This window comes from Primulina eburnea, chromosome 12 (assembly GCF_022965805.1).
Source record: "Primulina eburnea isolate SZY01 chromosome 12, ASM2296580v1, whole genome shotgun sequence".
Taxonomy (NCBI): domain Eukaryota; kingdom Viridiplantae; phylum Streptophyta; class Magnoliopsida; order Lamiales; family Gesneriaceae; genus Primulina; species Primulina eburnea.
The window spans coordinates 37,472,998-37,489,167 of NC_133112.1; the positions used below are offsets into that span (position 1 = coordinate 37,472,998).

The 16,170-nt window shown below is 30.8% G+C and overlaps 2 protein-coding genes across 5 annotated transcripts; both read right to left on the bottom strand.

Moving 5' to 3' along the window:
- Positions 1–3,914: 3,914 nt before the first annotated feature.
- On the bottom strand, positions 3,915–5,202 carry LOC140808043 (ENTH domain-containing protein C794.11c-like). Its single transcript, XM_073165044.1, has 4 exons — positions 5,027–5,202; positions 4,810–4,932; positions 4,406–4,570; positions 3,915–4,317 (listed from the first exon to the last, which is right to left on the bottom strand). The coding sequence occupies exons 1-4, from the start codon at positions 5,131–5,133 to the stop codon at positions 3,993–3,995; spliced, it is 720 nt and encodes a 239-aa protein (XP_073021145.1). The 5' UTR covers positions 5,134–5,202; the 3' UTR covers positions 3,915–3,992.
- Positions 5,203–7,527: 2,325 nt separating this feature from the next.
- Positions 7,528–13,370, bottom strand: LOC140807357 (uncharacterized). Of its 4 annotated transcripts, none has more exons than XM_073164173.1 (11): positions 13,096–13,370; positions 12,953–13,004; positions 12,341–12,447; positions 11,697–11,742; positions 10,447–10,527; positions 10,208–10,342; positions 10,015–10,104; positions 9,471–9,602; positions 9,272–9,355; positions 8,987–9,028; positions 7,528–7,853 (listed from the first exon to the last, which is right to left on the bottom strand). In XM_073164173.1, the coding sequence occupies exons 1-11, from the start codon at positions 13,203–13,205 to the stop codon at positions 7,842–7,844; spliced, it is 891 nt and encodes a 296-aa protein (XP_073020274.1). In that variant the 5' UTR covers positions 13,206–13,370; the 3' UTR covers positions 7,528–7,841. The 4 variants fall into 4 exon arrangements, with proteins under 4 accessions (XP_073020274.1, XP_073020272.1, XP_073020271.1 ...); XM_073164171.1 differs by having other exon boundaries at positions 8,987–9,051; positions 10,453–10,527; positions 13,096–13,364; XM_073164170.1 differs by having other exon boundaries at positions 8,987–9,051; positions 13,096–13,364.
- Positions 13,371–16,170: the final 2,800 nt, after the last annotated feature.

Here is a 16,170-nt window from a genome sequence, read left to right on the forward strand (position 1 = left end):
CCTCTATTTATAGCCAACGTTCGGACGATCCGATCCACTTCGGAAGATCCGAACCGGTACACTTCGGACGATCCGAACCATGCATGTCTTCCACGAGTCCAGCCACCTGTCTCGGACGATCCGAACTCTGATCGGACGATCCGAACCCTGATCGGACGATCCGAATCCTGCATGTCTTCCACGGTTCCAACCACCTGTCTCGGACGATCCGAATCCTGTTCGGACGATCCGAACCCTGTTCGGTCCTTCCGATCCCACCGAAATATAATTAATCAAATAATTAACTCAAATTAGGCATCGGGATACTACATATACTATGTCAAATTATATTTAACTAATTCAACAATATACAATAACCAAGTGTCTTTTTGTTATTTAATAATTGCAATTGCAACAAAGAATGATGGATTTCTCTAGCTTTCGTTTTTTAGTCTATGATTATCAGCATGTACTCAATCTCATATGTTGTTAGGACCGGCTAGATGTTTGGAGGGGGTGAATGAATGAATACCATATTAAAACTTTCGGTATGATTGGTTTGAGGTAACAAAATACAATCGCTTTATCTCAACTCAGTTGAGTTACAAGTCAACAAGGTAAAATATATGCGCAGAAAAAGAATTGTGTTCAAAGTTGAACCAAATAGATACTAACACGATAATCGGTAGATACAGTTATCCCAATGCCAAAAATATCCATGATGTTCAGTAGTTTTTCGTTGATGAAAATATTGTTAGACAACCAATTCAAGCTGATTTTGATGTAGAAAATGGAGAAGAAATGCAGATCCTTTGGAGAATGCATAATCTGTAGAGTACAAGCAACAATCAATAATCAATCAACATATTTCAGTCAATGAGAGAGAAAATGAACAAAGATCTCAACGATTTAGAAAAAAGAGCAACATGGATGACACATCCTTTGGAGAATGCATAATCTGTAGAGTAAAAGCAACAATCAATAATCAATCAACATATTTCAGTCAATGAAACAGAAAATGAACAAAGATCTCAACGATTTAGAAGAAGAACAACATGGATGACAAATTATGAAGTAACTGGTAATAACCAAATTGAAGATTAATTTGTTCATTTTGATCTATTTTCATAAATCAAATATTAAATAACCAAAAATGTATGGATGCATATTATAGATAAATATGAATGGTATAATGACAAATTTATATATTTTATTTAACTTTAAGTTAACATAGTAATATGAATAATTTTTTGTTAAAAAATATAGAAATATATTGTAGGTTTAAAAAATACTAAACTTCAAATTTATATGTTCATTTAACTTGAAGTTTAAAAAATAAAGTCTGAACTATTTTTTGTTATAAAACATATATTTTTATTTAACTTGAAGTTTAAAAAATTAAGTTCGAACCGCTAACCAAAATTTATATGTTCATGTAACTTGAAGTTTAAAAAATTAAGTCTGAACCATTTTTGGTTATAAAACATAAAAAATATATTAAAAAAATAGAAAATATATTGTAGGTTTAAAAAATACTAACCACAAATTTATATGTTAAATCAACTCGAAATTTAAAAAATAAAGTTTGAATTATTTTTAATTATAAAACATATATGTTTTTTTAACTTGAAGTTTAAAAAACTAAGTTCGAACCGCTAACCAAAAATTTATATTATAATGTAACTTATAAAGTTTAAAAAAGCATAAAAAATATTTGAAGTTTAAAAAATTAAGTCCGGACCGCTAAAAATAGAAAATATATTGTAGGTTTAAAAAATATTAACCACAAATTTATATGTTCATTTAACTTGAAGTTTAAAAAATAAAGTTTGAAATCTTTTTAGTTATAAAACATATATGTTTTTTAACTTGAAGTTTAAAAAATTAAGTCCGAACCGCTAATCAAAAATTTATATATTATTGTAACTTGAAGTATAAAAAAAATTAAGTACGCATTTTTTATTATAAAGCTTAGAAAATATAAAGATGTGAAATGTATTAATTAAACAAAATAGGTAATTAGATAAGAAAATTGAAAAGTCACCTAAAAAAATAAATAAGACATTAATTAAATAATAGTTGAAAAAGGGTAACCAAGTAAATTCACAATTGAAACTCATATATTTATAATAGTAGATAGATAGATATAGATATAGATATAGATATAGATAGATATAGATATAGATAGATATAGATATATATATATATATATACAGAAAATATGGTAAAATCAAATCTAAAATCTAGTAGATAAAAAAAAAATCTATATTTGAATCTATCATTTTTTGTGTGCTATAGGTAAGGAATCTTGATCTTATATTTTATGTTTACGTATTTTCTCTCACTACCGTCCTTGATTTGAATTTTTGGAGTTGATATAGTTTATCTGACGTTAAGATCTCAAGTTTATAACAAGATTTTTCATGTTCGAGATTTAATTATAACAAAATTCTCTCTCTAACTCAAAAAATAAATCTTGAGTTTTGGAAGGATTTCGTCCAAAAAATTGTCAACGTTAGCCTCCCTAAATATTAGTTAATTTTCAAAACTTAAAATACATTATTTTTCATGTTAACTACTATAATATATATATGGACTTTGTTCTGTATTGTGGTTTCTCGAATATTTGCATATTTACATAATCTCTCTTGGCGATTCTGGCAATAACTTAATTAGAAGAGAATTTTCGGTTGGAAGATAATTTTATCACCGAAATTCAGTCTATGTCAAATAGTCTGGAGTTCTTATCGTTAAATCATATGGGTAGATCGGCAAATGAAATTATCCTCCTTCTAGCTTAAGAAGCCATAAAATCTTAATCTAGTTTCGAAGTCAATTGTAATCTATCTATTTGGTTATCAACTCTTGTACCTTTTATTCTAAAAAAAATTGTATTTTAAAATTATCATAATTTTTTTCTTACAATGATAATAATAACCTATTTATTTAACTATTATAATTTAAAATACACTTTAACTTTTGACATGCCATTTAATTTGGATTTAATTTCAATAGTTGATCGAACCAATATTCATTTCTGCAGCTGGTTTAATTTGATATATATAAATCTTTTAGTATTTTAAACATATTTTCAAATTTATTTTGATTCTTTATTTTTTAAAATTTTAAATATTTCAAAATAAATATTAATGTTGTAAATATTTATAAATCTTTAGTTTTTGCTATTTTTTATTATTGGAGTTAAATTTTGTGCAATAAAATTTTTAATCATAATAAACAATTATTTTACAAAATTCTTATAAATTTGAATATATTTTATTTAGTTGACAAACAGCTGACATATTGAATAGTTAAATATTTAATGGTTCAAACTTGTGTGAGACGGTTTCACGGGTCGTATTTTGTGAGACAAATATTTTATTTGGGTCATCCATTAAAAAGTATTACTTTTTATGCTAAGAGTATTACTTTTTATTGTGAATATTGGTAGCTTTGACATGTCTTACAGATAAAGATTCGTGAGACGGTCTCAAAATCTCGAATAATATTAATATAGATATATAAATAAACATTATTGTATTAATGGGCTACATATTTTCAATAATTGGGCTTATATTTTGTATATTTATCCTTTTTTAGCTTTAATATAATTACTAATGGACACTAAGTTTTTAATTTGGACTTCTGATAAACTTATATGATATTTAAATGGAGTTAGAAAATATTTAACATTAAGTCATTGTATAACGAGGTGGATATTAAATATAGATTTGATCTACAATTATATTTTTTGAAAAATAAAAATAGGAATATTTATTATTTAGTTATACGCATTATCAAGGAAATTAATTTTCTTTTGGTGTAAAATGATTAGAATTAGAATTGATAAAGCGTACTGATTAGTATTCCCGATCGAATACTATTGTAAAATTTTTGTAAGGTAACAAATATATTACAAACTAGAATACAACAAAGGAATTAAAATGATTGATTCAGCTCCAAAAAAATAAAATAAAATAGAATATTTGCAGTATGATTTTCCCAGGATTATATTATATGGCAGATAGAAGTGAGACTCTTGTGCTGTGTGACTCTTTATGATCCCAAAATGGATGCTCCTGATGATCTTCCATAACATATTCATGGCAGCCGTTCGACACGAGCTCGGCTTTGTATCCATCAAATTCAATGTCCTTTTGACGACGATTATCACTTGTTGAGAAGTGTTTCGTGCTGGATATGTTAAAACTCCCAAACCCTTTGATTCCGACACTAAGCTTCCTTGCCTTAGCCCTCTCCTCCGTGAGATACGACTTGTCTTGGAGAAGGCTTGTTATTCTGTCAGATTTGTCCTTCACACTCAATCCCCAGTCGAACCTGCAGTTTAAAGCCGTGATGAGAATATATATATATCATGATGAAATACGTACATGCAGTAGTAGTGGACGGAGTTATAAATACGAACCCTTTGTGATCGACATAGTGAAAAGTCGCCGCCATATGTGTAATAGTTTGCTGGTCACTTTGAAATTCCTCTGCCACTCGTAGAGGTCCATGGGTGAGCAGGTATTCCAAAACAACTAGAGCATTGTAAGAGCCTCTCCAATTCCATGTATCAAATTTAGACAACCTGCAGAAAATTTTAATAATTTTCAAATATTTCCTTGATTTTTCTTACATATATGTTTGCTACTCTTTTACGAGATCGCGTAAAAATCAATATATCCTATGCTTTAATTTGCAAGAAATTACTATACATTCAAATTAAACAGTCCCTAAGATTGTTTATTTGTCGAATGTTTGGAAACGGAGATATATATTCATAAATAAATAAATAAACAAACTGAGAATTTTTTTTTATATAAAAACCTGTGATGAAGAATATGGACGATTCTTTCATAATCGTCGACCTCAAAGGCAGCACGAGCGATCATCCTCATGGCAGAAGCATCTTGTGCACATGAATCTCCATTTGTTATTTCTTCTGTTAATCTAATTATCAACCAAATTTATATGTTCAGAGAAACTAAAGTTGATTATAAAAATGGGATTTAATTAATAATTAATTAATAGAGATGGAGCTTACAATTGTGCAGGTGTAGCATCCATTAATACCAATCTTGCTCTCTTCATTTTATCCTTCAAGAACAACGAAGCTTGCCTCTTCAAATCACCCATCAATCCAGACCCCATTTTTGCTTTCTTGCACGAATAAGAGGAGCTTTCTGCACTAATAAATATATATACCAGTAGCCTGATTGATTTCGGCGGTGCTTAATTAACAGCATGCAATAGTTGTTGACTTGTTGTTGTTGTTGTGTGTGTGTGTGTGTGTGTGTGTCTATATATATATATATATATATATATATATTATATCGCTTTATTTAAAAAATAATGTATTTGTGTACATAGTGGTTGGGAAAATATATATAAAAAATTTGATTCCGATAATGAGGAATTATGACCACTCCATTAGCAAAATGGAACTGCACTAGAACTACTCTAGAAAGTGGACTTGCATATGCAATTAGGCCAACATTATTGTAATGATTTTATATTATTTTGACAAAATTTTGGTCAAAATTTGAATAATTTATAACAAAAAAAGTGGCATTTCAATTGTCAATTTTGATTAGGTTTTCTTTCTTTGTCTGTCAATGTTCGATTTGCTACCTGGACGGCTTGTGCTTTAGTTATGGAATGCTGTAATAATAATATAAAAAGAAGTTTATTAATGATTTAACAAATATACTATCAATTTTTTTATGTTTTTTGTATTTAAATGATAACTATATATTTAAAAAAAATCATTTTAAAAAGTAATATTTTATTAATTTATCTTCTTTTATTTTTACTTTATGATCTGATACCAACAAAAATTAATATCTGATTACAATTTTTTTCGTTTTTGGCAATAAAAACGGGAAGTCAGTCAAGTATAAATTAAACTTTGGTCAAGTATTTTTTCCATACATAGTTCTATGTATGTGATCACAATGAATACGCATTAGCTTATATAAACACGTGATTTTAAACGTGAGAAAAATGTTAAACAATTATATATAAATATTTTGATTGGAAACAAATTATATATTATTACCCACCAAGTGTCCATTCATATTGCTTTTAGTCCATATAAAAATATTGATCATCTTTATAGGAAAATATTCCAAATTCGTTTTTAAAGCACTCTTTGGCCATATAAACATTTTTGTTCAAAATTGTGGTCAAAATCTTTCGTACTAAAATGTAACGATTTTATGTCATAGGTTGACCAACATAAACTTTAACCTATTATTCATGCATCATTATTGGTCATATGTAGTAGGTTGATCCGGCATTAACTAAGAGTGGCTGGATTATATGGGCAAAACCGGGTAATCGGCCGGCAGGTTCTGCCGAAATTTCTAATATCCATTGGCCGTCTTTTAATTTTGCTTTAATTTTCTGGTGCTGGTTGAGTAGCCCGTGTAATTAATTATAAGCAAATTGTTAGTTTTTTAATTAAAGTTTAATAACACAAATAAATAAGTGTGAATACAAATTAGAATTTAATTGCAGCATTCGTAACATTTGAATTCGGTTGGAATATAAAAATCGAGAGCAAAGTTTAAAATAATATATTAATTGATGATACCAGTTATAGCATGCATTTTTAAATTATTGCTTTATATAATTACAAATTAAAGTTAAATTTCAATAAATAATTACTTTGAAATTCAGATATTACCGTTTCCTCTAATACTAAATTATATTTCTATAATTGAATAAACTATAGTTAATTCAGTAACAAAATTTAAGCTACTGAAGGTCTAATTAATCGAATGCATCATTTATGATAAGATGAATTTCATGTTGTAAAATGATTTCTTTCTGCTCCCACAAAAGATTCTAACTCATGACATAAAGACTTGAGTATCAAAATTTCTTGAGTGTTGGTAGCAATTGGTCCAATTGGTGCCAGCAAACACTCTAAGAATAGTTCATAATCATGTATCGTCACTCGTAGCATTTCTCATTCTTGGAAAGTGGTTTCTTTCGTCTCTCTCAACACTTGAACTTAGGACCTTCAGACTTCTAATGTTAAGTGAGACGAAAGAAACCACTTCTAGATATGTGATATTATATGAGTCACGATGCATAAATATGAGCTACTGCTCATATTGGATCAATCTACGGTTCATTATCAGTATTGGTGTATGAGTACGAGTTAAGACTAATTTTGGGTTAATGTATGACCCATGGTCGATACAAGGAAGCTTTAAAAAATTTTAATACATGGATTTGACCGGAGGTGTAAATAAAGTCAATCGAGTCGAATAACTCTAAAATTTTAATGTGGTCAATAATTAATAAATTATTGTGAACATCATTATTTAAAAATATCTTAAATCTACATAATTAATCTAACCATTGAAAAATCTTATAGAAATTCTCTAAAATTTTAAATTTAAATACAATTTTTAAATTTTTTACACAAAATTACTTAATATCTTCAATGTATACATGCACGCAACTCAAGTCCATGGAAAAAAAACTGCGATTTGGCCTCAAGTTTCTTATAAATCAGCAGTTACCAGAAAGATATGCAAGAAAAAACAGAAGCTGTCCTAAAAGATCACATGTTTCCTCATTGATTGAAACTGGTTTGACTGCAGAATTTCATAAATCTGCATGCTTAAAAAACCTGAGTTCGTTTACAATACTGCATATCTCCGATTAAATATTAGCTGTAAATTTTCCACATGCCAGTTCTGTAACCTAGCGACATGAGAGCTATCTCCCACAACATATTAGGAATGCTTAATAAGTTAACCTTTGATCCAGGAATTTCAGTCCAGTTAACAGAAATCTCGATCACGGGGATGCGAAACCATTTGCACAAATACACTAACTCAACATCAAAGCACCACCTGAAAATTCAAGCTTTCAACAGTTATTTCAACAGTAAAACTCAAGCTACTACCAACTGACTATGCAGATGGAAACATGGAAAGGGATTGAACAAAAAACTGGAACATCAAAAAAATACCGTGAGGAATGAACACAAACAATTTAGATTAATTCTAGTGAACTTACAAAATGACAAGTTCTCCATAAAGTACTTTCAAACATCCGAATGTCCTATGACTAGCATGAGTGTATGACCTGTACGACTATTATTAGGCCGACAAGAAAATTGCCAAAGCTAATCGCGCTAACTATTAGCATAACATATTTCAACCCGACCGTTGCCTTTCCCTAGAAGAAGATAAATTGCACCATATCATCATTCCAGCCAGATGAAAGCTGCCTCTAATCGGTTGCTGATACAAAACCAGTGGTGAGCTGGATTTCATAACTGAGCTTATTTACAAACAAATTGGGGGTTTCAAAAACAATTAAATGTTTAGGTGGACACTTCATTGTCAATTCATTTACATTCTTCAACACAAAAAAAAGCTATATTAACCTGATGACGTGCTTCATTTGTATGATTTCCTTGTTTCGGTAATACTCCACTGCCTATCATCCATAAAACTGCTGCAGTCCTCTTTATCTTTCGTTCTTTATTATTGTACAATTCTCATTTTAGCAAATTAAATTTTCCTATAGTTAAACTCATTTATCTCTTTCGAACATTCTCAAAGTCACAGAGGTAGGGTTTGATCCAGTCTTTCAACCTCATCGACCTCAATTTTACATGTTTATTTTTGGATGCATATGGAACATAGCTCTTTCAGTATAACATTAGGTAGATTAGGTTACAAAAGATTTCAAAATAAACCTCAGAATATAACTATGCCTCACTTGGTCAAAAACTTGAGTATGACTTGACCAAGTTGAAACATTAAAGTTACGCTAGAAAATTCATAATTTAATCTCATCACTGTTCAATTAGTCAAAGACTCTGTGTATGAATTTGACCCGGTTGAAAAAATGCAAGAAAAATTTAAGAATATACAGCTAACTTTCAGAAAAAAAATTACAAAAAGACAAATACATGCAACGGTACTCTAAATTCTCTCTTGACTACATGCCGACATGAGACGAAAGAGAAACATACCGTTTCAAGCGGACATTCATGAAAAGCTTCCGCGCAGCAGCTCTGGTGAACATTTTAAAACCACACTGAAACATGACGAAGAGATTCTATGACCAAACTTAAGACGTAAGCTAAATTTACCTATACTGCTATTTTCCAGGTTTGCAAGAGTGAAAAAGAGAATAAAGAGAGTGCATTAGAGAATGTCCACCCGACCAACAAACACAAATGCAACTAAACGATATAAAAAATAGAAATGAAATTGAAATGGGGATAAAAGACACAGTTTGAGAGAAGCTGTAGTACCTGTGTGTCACGAATTCCAGGACCAGCAGCCAACAGAACTACGAGATGAAATCCCTTCATCAAAAAATTGCGATACCACTTTCTCTGAAACACAAGACGATCCTCTGATTAGAGTTGAACTACATGCTAATAATTCAAACAGAATAAATTTAACCACACCATAATGCAAAATAGCAATTATACAGCCAAAAGACTCAACTGTTGCCAGAGCCTTCTCCTCAAGGTGAGCACGAGACCCAAAAGCAGCAATTGGGACATCGGAGATTCTTAAAGTTGAATCACTAGCTGAAGAGTCTCCAAACTTGCGCTCCTCCATAGCAAGTGCAAGAATCTGATGAAGAAACCATATATAGGTCAAATTTTTTTCTAATTAAAAGCCTGCCAAGTGACTGGGGTTTGAGGCAGACTTGACCACTAACTATAAGCCAAAAGACACATGAAGGCGACCAGAGGCTGACTTCTGGTAAAGAAGGACAAAGTACAACCAGTAGAAAACAAACATAAGTAAGAGGATTGAATGGAATGCTTAGTGAATAGAACCATACACAGTGACCCCCCCCACCCTCCCCCACTCCCCCCCCCCCCCCCAAAAAAAAAAATAAAAAATAAAAACCTTGTAGCCAAAATTACGACAAGACAATTGGTACCTAACTCTCCATCAAAATGGAAAAGAAATACCACACACAAAATTTTAACTTTTTGTGCAAGAACCAACCTTCCGGATCATGAAAATGCTCACCAACCTGATTTTCTAGTTTCTCAAGGTCACACACTTTGGTTGCCCCATCAGCATCGAGCATTAATATTAGTTCACCACGTGAGTGTAGCACGCCCTGTTTGGAAATGCTTTCCCAAGAGCATTATGATTCAATGACAAGTCATTATAAAAAATAGCAACAATATACTGGGTGAACTAATTTTTCAGAATTGGCTCACTTTTCTTATTGCTTCACCCTTCCCATGGTTCCTTCCAAGAAGGACTACTCTTATATTGTCTACGGTGTACCTCTTCACATAGTCAAAAGCTACTCTTTTGGTACCATCAGTGCTTCCATCATCAACAATCACCACCTATTCAAGCAATGATTCATTAGAAAGTTCTATGTTAAAAAGAACCCATTTCCCTAAAATCAGCATATAAAATAACATGACACATTTCTCCAATATGAGCATACATGTACCAGGACGGGAGTATCTGCTGCTTTACATATTTCAACAAGAAAGCTTGCTCTAAAAATAGTACCCAAAAAACCTCCCTAAAATAATAATGACAACTTCAATAGAAAGGAACAACAATCAACAACTATAAGGCGATATTCAAACACAAGCTTAGAGCTCTCTCATCATTTGATTATTATTGACATGGAACACAAAACGGGGATGTATGATCTTACTGCTGTCAGTTAAAACAAAACTGGGAAAATTTTGCTCATTGCGATGTCTAGAGACGAAAGTGAAGATCATACATGATAAAAAACAAAAAACAAAAACAAAAACAAAAACAAAAAACAAAAAACTAGATGTAGCAGAGGCTATATCGAGATTAAACAAAAGGAAAAAAAATGTAACAAACTCACATTCTCAACTCATAAATCAATTATCTAGCTGCAAGCACATGACAATCGAAGTAAAACAAGTTTAAATTTGGTTCATATAATTACCCCAGCTCAAATTATGATTTCAATCCCATGAACCATTGTTTACAAATTTTGGATCTCCTATAATCATTTAGATGCTCAGGGACTTTTTCATTGGCAATGAAGTATAAGAAGACCTCAAGCTCACATCTCTTTTAACAGCATAAACAGCATATGTGCAAACTAAACGAACTACTTAATGTACGATGCGTACAACAATCAAAGTCCAGTGAAACTAGCTATCTGCAGTGAAAAGAATATCATTTCAGGTAGATGTAACATACATGCACCTTTAGTACATCAGGTGGAGTACACTCAAGATATTTAATTTTGTTTATCCAAGTCACCTGGGAAACTGCATCACTCCTTAATACAAGTGATATAAGAGATATAATACATTTCAAGCAATAACTTGGCCATCATTTACATAATTTATAGCCAGTTAGGTAAACATGATTATATCCCAATCAACCGAATCTTGTTAATAATAACATCGTATACCACAAACCAGGCTGCTCTGTCAGACAATTCATTGAAAAATTAAAATTCAAAAAATCAGACTCTAATCGAAGTATTGTAAATCTGATTTACTCCAATTTTGTTGTTATCGGTCTTGTACTCTGTCTTCCACAGTGAGGAAGAGATTGCCAATCCATTGATGATTGACTAATTTTTTATCCACGCTTCAGGCTCAACTTTCGAGTAACACAATACAACACTTCTTACTGCAAGAAGCCAGCCCTGGTGATGCAGCAATGATAAACAGAAAGTTGAGTTTAAGAATTTACCTCATATGAAAAAAGCTTGTCCTTTGCTGTGCGTTCTTGAAGGTAGCTACAATTAACAATACAAATAATCGAAAAACTTATAAAAAAATTTACCTCTACAACAAAGATAAATATATTTACTGGAGAAGAATCACATGTTCGCATATACAGACAGCTTCATACCCTATAGGTTTCAAAAAGCTGATTTTCATATAAAAAAATTCATCCATGTTTGAGCATGTATACATCTGTCTGATAATAATGGATTATTTGTAGGACAGAAAGATTTACATATTTCACTGATCAGAATCAATGGCATCAAATAAGTTACAATTATTTTAAATTTTAATCTATCATCTCAGAACAAATATGCCCTGATTAACCTTCTGCTCATCACATAAAAGTACATACGATAAGATCAGGGAAGACTGTCATAAATCATTATAAAACGTGATACAGTAGTGGTGGCAGCAGCGGTGAAGGACGAGAAAATAATGTCGTGATAAGACAAGTTTCAGTCTCCTGATAAACTGTAAAAATGCATTCGAACCACCCAAATTTGATGTACATAGATAAATTACAACTTTGATATCATGCAATCAAGGATAATAATGAAACATGTTCAGAGTAAAAACGTAAAAGCAAAAAGAAGAAATGTTGTTTACTTCAAGGTTTCGTCGAGAGCTCCTGGAAGCCTATACTCCTCATTGTATGCTGGAACTATCAAGGAAATATACTTCTCAGCAGGATCAAGAATATGAGGACACTTGACCTGTTATACAGAAATTAAGCGCAGCAGCACAATCAAAGCCCTGTTATTGATATATGTAACCAAACTGTAACAAGATACTAGGACCTCTCCCAAAAATTACACGGAATAAAGCAATGAAGCATGCACTACAATTTTTCCCAGTTTTCAGCCCAGCTCCCCTTCTAAATATCATGTAAGACTCTCAAAACTGTTTGAAACATAAATAAAACGTAATAGAGATGACTTTTTGCTAAATCTATTTCAAAGTACTTAACAAGATAATCTTTTTTTCAGCCCCTGTTGTTCGATTTTAGTCAAAACTCAGATTATGCTACATTTTTTTTTATTACTAAGAAACTTTACATCCTCGTAAATCCTTCAGCTGGAAAGTAGTCAATCAAACACTGCACAGAGAAGCTCATCCAAGTCAACTGTACTGTCCTTTATCGAGTTTTCATGCATAAAATCCAATCCACGCGATGAATAGCACAATCGCAATAAAAATAATTTGAATCGGGAGACATACCGGCTTCAATGAATTGGGATCTTCAAAGACAGGAGGGGCCTCAACATGACAGCTTAGAAAAAGCAAAAAACATAAAAATAAATAAAATTTCATAAAAAAGTAAATAAAAAATCCAATAGAGTGATTGGAGGTAGAAATCATACGAGTGGTTATACTTTCTCCTGAACGTTTCGAAAACAATGGCGGATGCTAATGCAACAGCCAAAACAGAAGCCAAGATCAGCAATTGAAACAAAATCCATATAAATTCCATATCTCCGGTCAAATCGATCGATTTCTCTGATAATTCACACAGTTTCGTAGGCAACCAGAAAAATAAAAACTTTGTTCTAACCCAATCAGGGTTTTTGATAAATTTGTAGAATTATAATTATTTGGAGTTAAATAATGTATAATCAGAATATATTTAAATGTTATGTGGAGGATGAGAATGGTTGATTGAATCTATTATAATTCCAATAATTCCAATAATTTAATAAAATAAAATAAGAATTGTTTTCGAAAGGCTAAAAATTACATTCTTGATTGTTATATGTATATATACATTGTTTTTTTTTCAAAAAAAAAACAAAAAAAAAATTCGACCATCTCTTTCAAAAAATTCGAACAAATGGAATTTCATGAGAGGTTTGATTCATTTGAATAAAATAAAATAAAATATGATTTTAAATTTGCGTTAATAGAGCTCTAAATATGACTCACAGTGTAGGTACCAATGTGCAGCAAAAGAAGCAAGAAATTCATTTCATAAATCTCAAGATTCGAATCAAACTAAATATAATATGTTTCAAATATGACTCAGATAACCATGAAACTCAAAGTATTAAATATAATGTGCAGCAAAAGAAGCAAGAAATTCATTTCATAAATCTCAAGATTCGAATCAAACTAAATATAATATGTTTCAAATATGACTCAGATAACCATGAAACTCAAAGTATTATATATATATATATATATATATATATATATATATATATATACCAAAAAGTTGATAGTATTATTTAATGAATCTCGATGTTAGAATCCGGGATGAGCATAGTTTGGTTAAAACCGAAATAACCGACCAGATCGAAAAGTTCGGTTTAAATGATTCGGTTTTTCGACCGGTTACGGTTTCAAAATTAGAGAAATTCGGTTTTTCGGTTAGGTTTATAGTTTTGATCACCAAAAACCTAAAATAATCGAACCGACCATATCATATTTAACTATAGGGCTTCAATGAAATATTGTAAGTTAACTAGTTAAGTTTATACATATTCACTTGTTGTTACGAGTTATCTAACTAGTTTTAATGAATTGATTGTTTTTTCCACAAAAATAAGATTTTTCTTATATGATTGGAAAATATCTTTGTTAGTTTAAGTAAGTTTACATATATAAGTTATGTTTCAGGATTGTGATTCATAATCACTATCGTAATGAATTTAATGTTATTTTTTTAGTTTTGCAAAACAAGATGTTGGAGTTTGACAATTGGAAGTTCAAATTGTTATTGAAGTTCATATTGTTAAATGTATTGATATTTGAGACGCAAAATCTACGTTCATTTTGGAGTATTAGAATTGAGATTTAATGACTATGTATCATTTTATTGAAGAGCTACTGATTGAAGCTTATATTGTTAAGTCATAAATGTATTGTTATCATATATGTTCAACTCATCTACTGTAATTGTTTCTTTTATATGTGTTGCATCCATCAAACATCAAGTAATATATAATTTCATTTCTTAACAAAATATTATAAAAACCACATATAACCGACCATATAAACCGAACCGTATTAGAAAAAAATCGGACCGAACCATAATAAATGGCTTGGTTTTGGATCAGATATATTCAAAACCGAAAACTGAAAAAACCGAACTGTTATATAGAAAAATCGGATCGAACCGACCGACCCCACCCCTAGTTAGAATCAAACGAGTATATTATACAAATCAAAAGTTTAGATAGATGATAATCAGCCAAACTCTCTTCATAGATAGAATCAAGAAATTTTGAGTATATTTAATGGAATCAAAATATCAAGAATATTTCATGTTTGTTCATACGATAAGTTGGAAATTTTTTTTTTTTTATTAAAGACTATTTTTATATAATAATAATTTTGAGTTACAATAAAACGCGGATAAGTAATCCGCGGTGAACTAACTCCTTTGCTAACATAACCTAATTTGAACCACCGATGAAACTATTGACCTGGCAACACAAACTTCAAATCTCTAACTACATCATTTATGCATAAATGACTAAATTCTTGTAATCTCGTCGTCCATGTTGCAATCCTGAATTTTACTTTTTCTCATACTTGTTCAGCTGAATCGTTTTCATCTTCAAAAATTCTTCTATTCCTTTCCAACCATAAGGACCAAAAAACGCAGTGAATAATCATATGCCAGAATTCCTTCAATGTTGATGGTAATGGGCAATCCGAATCAACATATAACAACTCTTTAGCCTGGTTTGGAAGTGCCCATTGTACTCCCATTTCTCTTTGAACTTTTATCCAAATGCAGCGCGCGAATGAGCAATGCAGTAGGATGTGGTCCTGGTTTTCTTCATCTTGCCGACATAAGCAGCACCATTGAGGCCTTAGAACGCAACTCCTCCATCTCTTTTGCACCATGTCACAAGTAGGCAACTTTCCCAAAGCGACGATCCACGAGAAAATCTTAATCTTATGTGAGACATTAATATAGGAATATCTTTTGACACTTTATATTTTTGAGTTAGTTCTGACTCATTATTGTTGAAGTATCTTTTGAGTTTCAACATTCTTTAGTAAATTGGAGATTTTTGGCTCTTCGTATTATTAAGTTAATTGCAAGATTAATTGAGTTGATTAATTTTAAATGATTTTTTATTTGCATTTTGGAGTTTATAAATAATATGTCTATTTCCTCAATCAATGTATAAAATATATTTATCACAAACACACTCAAGATCTCACTCAAACACACTCTTCATATTTATTTTGTTAGTTTTCATTTGGTCTCTGTTAAGTTTCGATTGTTAAGTTTATATACCTTTTCAATTCATCGGTGAAGTTATTTCGTGCTAAGCTGCAACATGATTTTATCATTGTATCTTGGGAGACAATTGTCTGTCATGATCCTCGAAAGCACCTTCAGATATGACATATCTGTTTGAAAAAATTTATAATTCGTGCAAGCCTCAATTGATTTACCTGACTTTATATTGTTTTACATATTC